This window comes from Vigna angularis, chromosome 6, assembly GCF_016808095.1.
Source record: "Vigna angularis cultivar LongXiaoDou No.4 chromosome 6, ASM1680809v1, whole genome shotgun sequence".
Taxonomy (NCBI): domain Eukaryota; kingdom Viridiplantae; phylum Streptophyta; class Magnoliopsida; order Fabales; family Fabaceae; genus Vigna; species Vigna angularis.
The window spans coordinates 36,402,118-36,408,117 of record NC_068975.1 but is presented as its reverse complement, the minus strand read 5'-3'; the positions used below and the strand labels follow the sequence as shown (position 1 = coordinate 36,408,117).

Sequence of the window (6,000 nt, the reverse complement as noted above, 5' to 3'; positions counted from 1 at the left end):
AACAATAAATTTTGAACAAAAAAAAAATACACATGAATAATTATAATATACACAATTCATAATAAACAGAAAAAATTATAGAAAAATGTAATGATTGGAATGCATATAAAAATATAATAAACCTATATTTCTCTAAACTCACTTTTGTATATGTGATGGTAAAATGGTGCAAGTAAAGAGAATGACATGTTTATTCTTGTTTTGCTAACAAGAAAAGTCACTTTATATACACACTCAATGACTAGAAAAGTCACACAACATACTAGCCATGTCAGTGTTATACTGCAACGGTACTCATTAATAATTCCAATCGCTTTTACTATTCATATTTCGAAACATTTTCTCACTGATCAAGTGCTACTAAAACTCCCATAACTCAGTGATATTACAAAATTTAAATTGAATGATTGTTGGAAGTTTGGCTTCGTCTGCGGAGGCAAGGCACGAGAAGGCAAAACTTTGAATATCGTCATTCAAGTAGGAGCATAATCCAGTACTACATATAGGAAAGACCTCAAGGTAAAAAAAATGGACTCCAACCTTTAGTACAAAAATAAGTCACCTTATATGATATGCTAAATGTGGGAAGTCCCACGTCCACCGACCACCAAATTATAATATATAATATATAACACATAACATATAACATATTATATAAGTGAGACGGAAACCACCTCGTACATATAACATATTACATAAGAGAGACGCAAACCACTTCGTACAAACCGAGTGAAATTGAATTAGACTTAAAAACATTTTTTCTGATATACTATGATCTCATCATACAAGCCTTGGATTTTATGATCTAAACAATAAATCAGAATGTAGTGGGATACTCGCCTCACTTCTTGACCTCCTCATACTCTGCCTCTGAAGCCTGGTCCCCACCCTGTGAACCACCGGCTGAGGAACCGTCACTAGAACCACCTGACATGTGCTGCCCAATTTTGGATACAGCTTTGTTTGCAGCGTCAAGCTTAGACTTAATTTCATCAACATTATCCCCAGATATCGCCTTTCTCAAATCCGAAACTGCATCCTCAATTTCTTTGGCCACTTCACTGGGAATCTTCTCTCTGTATTCCCCTAAACTCTTCTCAATGCTATATATAGTAGTGTCAGCACTATTTCTAACGTCAATAAGAGCCTTTCTTTCTTGGTCTTTCTGAGCGTGCAATTCTGCTTCTTTGACCATCTTTTCAATCTCGTCTTCCGAGTGTCCGCCAGATGACCGAATGGTGATTTGTTGTTCTTTCCCAGTAGACTTGTCTTTGGCAGAGACGGTAACAATACCATTGGCATCAATGTCAAACGTGACCTCAATCTGAGGAAGACCTCTGGGAGCAGGAGGAATACCAACAAGGTCAAATTCTCCAAGCATTTTGTTGTCTCCAAGCCTGTATATTTAAACCTAAACAGTGTATACACAATACTTCATTGCAGTAGATACACAATACTTCATTGGGAACTTTAATTAAACAACCTTGACTGTGTATATTGACTGTATACGTATGATTTCAATGTTAAATTAAAAAGAATTTTCTAAAGCAGTATGCAAGTATTATAATATAACTATCTAAAACAAAATAACCATGACCTGATGAAGTTACTTCCAACAAATTGACTACAACTTTATAGAACTTGAAAAAACGAATTAATGGAAAAGGGGTGAAATTGATGACAAAGCATATTTTAGTTTACCTATTTTTTATTTTTGTTTAACTCAAGTATTGCATTATAATCCTTACTTTAAATTTTATAAGTGAAATATACTAAATTATTAAAAATAAAAGTTACTCTTGGTTATGGTTCAAACTCAATCATTTAGTAAATAGTGCATATAATCTTTTTTACTTTTTTATCAGAAGTTTCAACTACTTGGTCACCATCATGTATTTTGCTATGACAAACCATGTTTTCGTGTTTTAATTGTTCATTTCTACCTAACAGTCTCATAAGGCTTATTATTGAGGTGGATTTACAAGTCTTTTCAGAAGAAATGAGCTTTATGTTTGATGAATTAGTGTGTTCATATTTTAGAGTTTTTGTATTGTGTTGCATTGATTGTAGGACTTGGAGAGAAAAGAGGGAGAAAGGATAATATTCCTTATAATCACATTTTTACCAAACAAAATCTGTATACTTTATTTATTTCTTTCCGTTATCATGACAGAACAAAATTCGTTATCAATTCATAATTGCTATAACAACAATGTTTGTTTATATCAAAATATATACGTCAGCGAAGTTATTATTATTTATTTCAATATTTCATGCCATTATATACTTTTAATGTGATTGTAAATCACAATATTATATGTTTATTTCTAATGTTTTAAAACTCAACAAATTATGTATCATGTGTTCTAAAAATAATTAAAAAGACTCCTTAAATGGTAAATTATGATTTTTATTTATTACATCTACTTAGATCCAATTACTACATATTATTTTTATTAGTTGCATATATATTAAAAAATATTTACTTCTTTGACAAAAACAAATCATGAATCTCAATTTTTTTTTCCTAATTTAAGAAAACTTTGATAATGAAAATATATGATACTTTTATTTAATATATTTTTTTTTTAACAACACACGCACCCATCCACCCATATGCTATCATCACTATATAATAAAACACCACAATGGTAGAATAACTGTATAATACAACACAATAATGGCGAAATCACTATATAATACAAACAAGAAGGAGGATTTCGATCCTTTACCAGTTACTAATAGAGGAGAAATGAGTTAATGTAATATAATTTTATATTATCTTTTTTCTAATAATATTATATTTAATAATATAAAATTAATACTATTTTATATTGAATAGAATTAGGATCTCCAGACGCTAGTTAATGAAGATACAATAACATTCACTAGTCATGTCTATTTCTTTATATGATTTTGTGTCATTTTGATCGACTCTATTAAAGTTACAGTGAAAGTCAATGCTAATTTTGGGACTCTAATTCTATATATTATTGTAGTGTCATAATAAAACAATATAAATATATTAATTACTTTAATTCTTATAAGTGAAATATACTAAATTATTAAAAATATATATTTAACATTATAAAAATAATTTAAAAGTTACATTTTAATTTACCATTTTCTTCATTTCTTAATTGTAATTAAATTTTATAAAAATAAATTAAAATAATAGTTATTTTTCAGAAGTCAGTTAGCAATAATTATATTATAAGAAGTAAAACAAGAATATAAATTATGTAGGAGAAAAGTACTTGTTATATATAGTTATTTATAATTCACGGAGCTTTGGCAACCTCCAATGCTTAAAAATTATTAATATTTGTGCATTTAAGAAAACAAAATATTCCTCTTAGTATTCCAACTTCCACTTATCTTTTCACTACTTAACAATCAACATGTTGATAACCATGAATTATACATGTGTCAATCTACAAGTGTTTGGAAATTATTCTAAACATCAGAAATTGTATCTAACTCCTTCAGAGCTTATTTTAAATTAGGTTTGTTTTTTTTTTTAGTTTTAAATTAAAAAGTTTACAGTTTTTTATATTTTTTTTTTAGTGAAATGACATTTATATTAGCTTTGAAATTAATATTCTTAACAAAAAATACCCATACTTTATGTTTTTTAATAGATATCATACCCTCATATTTCAATAAAGTGGCATTCACTTCAATTATTTTATTTTAAATTTTTAAATTAATTGTAAATAAAATATATATTAAGTTCAAAATGTAAAAAAATTAAAATATAAGTATTTATAATATATTGAAAAATTATAAAATTTATACTGACACTGGATTATAAATTATCTGATAAAAAAAATAAAAATATGCTTTTTTGAAAAGTTATTATTTTAATATAAAATAAATAAATGATTACATTATATGATTAAATCAATTCGTTCATAGTTATATAGTATAATCTTGATACATGCATAAATAGAAATAAAATGAATGTCTTTGTTAATGATACAGAGATGTGAATGTTTTTTTATTAATTTGTTCTTATTTACTTTAATCAATTAATCAATGTACACTGGACCAAGTGGTTGTTTGCTTGAAGGATTTACAAGTGGTAGTTTAATTTGGACTAAGCTATTAGAACAAGTAGTAGGACAGAACTTAAAAGGTGGCTTTTAATATTCATATTTATGAGCTCAATTTGACTGGACTTTGGTTAAAGCTTGGATATATGAGTTTTAAGATCAACAAAAGTTTAATACCTCTCAGTGGGCTGCACGCGAAAATTTTAGAATAATATAGGATGAAATATATGGTTGATATAATAAAAAAATACAAGTATTATAATAAGCTTTTTGTATGAAAAATATAATTGTAAATTTATTAACTTTTTCTGGTGACATGTGACCTCGAAATAAGAAGCTCTAGAATATTGTGGTAGATCATGTTTCTATGATAATGAATTAAACGAGGGTGAAATTGGTTGGATTAACCAACATCTTTTTACTCTCAGTATTAGATGTTTTTAATACATTTTCTCGGTATAAATCTTTCCTTTGTACAAAATCGTTTAGAGAGGACTTGCACAAACTAATATGATGTTTAAATAACAATGCAAGTGATTAAAATAGTATTAAATACAGTTATGTACGTAAAGTTTTATATTTTATATTTTTATTTATAATAGTTATTATAGATTTTAAATTTTGTGTTGCCATGATTCAGTTATACCTTACTCAAGATTACTTGTTTGATTTATAATTATTATTAATTAAGTGTTAATCTGATTTTTATTTTGCAATTGGTGGTTTGTCTAGTAATTGTTTCAATAATATATTGGTTGATTTGTCAGTTGACTTAAATGATTAGTCGATCAAGATGATCGACTCAAAAGTGATTGATCCAAAGATGATCATCCAAGGTGATAAGCTTAAAGATAATCAGTCAAAAATGATTAATCAAATGATAATCGACTCAAAAGTGTATTAATTGGTCTATAAGTTTGAGTGATCAACTTGGTCGCTAGTCAATCAGTTTGAATTATTGACCAAAAGATATGTATCATAATAAAAAAAAATAACAATTTTTTTATAAATAATACTTTTAAATTCAGTATTGGAGCACATTTCTATTTTAATTATTTATTTTTCTACGTTTGTTATAAACATTTATAAAAAATTGTATCCAAACATGTTATAAAGTGAAATTAAGTAAAAGGAAGTTAATTATTCATTATCCTTATAAGAAGTCGTTATAAACTAAAGAATAGTAGCTATTTACCTATTCTAATATGTATTTTTGGACACATTTAAATTATTATTAAAAGTGTTTTTCAATATAAGTTTTTACATATTTATTAGGTGAGAGTAAAGTATAATTTTTTACATACTTTTTCAAATTTTTTTATAAAGATAAACTTTATATATTTAATAAGTGAGAGAATGAATTATAATTAAATGTTTTTAATTATAATTTTTCAAATTAGACTTTACTATAAATTTTGACAATTTTTTTCTTTCTAAAATAGATTCTTTCGTATCTTTATTATAGTTAGACACACATACATTTTATTTTTGTTTATTTTTTCAACTAGATTTTTTAAATTAAATTTTCATTTTGAAAAAAATATAAATTTCTATTTAGAAAAAATATAAAAATATTTAAAATTATATAAATATAGAAATTATTGCTTAGAAATAAGTTGTAGTTAGAAAACAAACATAAACATATAAAAAAAATTCAATTTTTTTAATTGAAATTTATAAAAATTTTAAAATAGAAAAAGTACTAAATTTTTTAAATATTTAGAAAAGATATGAAAGTGGAAATTTGGAAAATATAGCAAAATATAGAATATTTCATTGAAGTTGAAAAAATTTTGAAAATAGAAAAAGTATAGAAATTGAAAAGAAATATAAAAATAAAAATTAAAGAATATAGAAATTTAAGATATTTATAATAAATTTAATTATTTTTATCGTATTTAAAAATGTAAATGATTTTTTTAAAAGATATCCCCAAATTACTAGG

At 25.3% G+C, this 6,000-nt stretch overlaps 1 protein-coding gene across 1 annotated transcript; it reads right to left on the bottom strand.

Moving 5' to 3' along the window:
- Nucleotides 1-841: 841 nt before the first annotated feature.
- Nucleotides 842-1,396, bottom strand: LOC108342510 (heat shock 70 kDa protein, mitochondrial). Its single transcript, XM_017580295.2, has one exon. The coding sequence runs from the start codon at nt 1,379-1,381 to the stop codon at nt 842-844; it is 540 nt and encodes a 179-aa protein (XP_017435784.1). The 5' UTR covers nt 1,382-1,396.
- Between the last annotated feature and the right edge of the window lie 4,604 nt (nt 1,397-6,000).

Excerpts from the sequence above, each read along its gene's own strand:
- LOC108342510 (XM_017580295.2), bottom strand. The coding sequence starts at position 1,381 with ATGCTTGGAGAATTTGACCTTGTTGGTATTCCTCCTGCTCCCAGAGGT.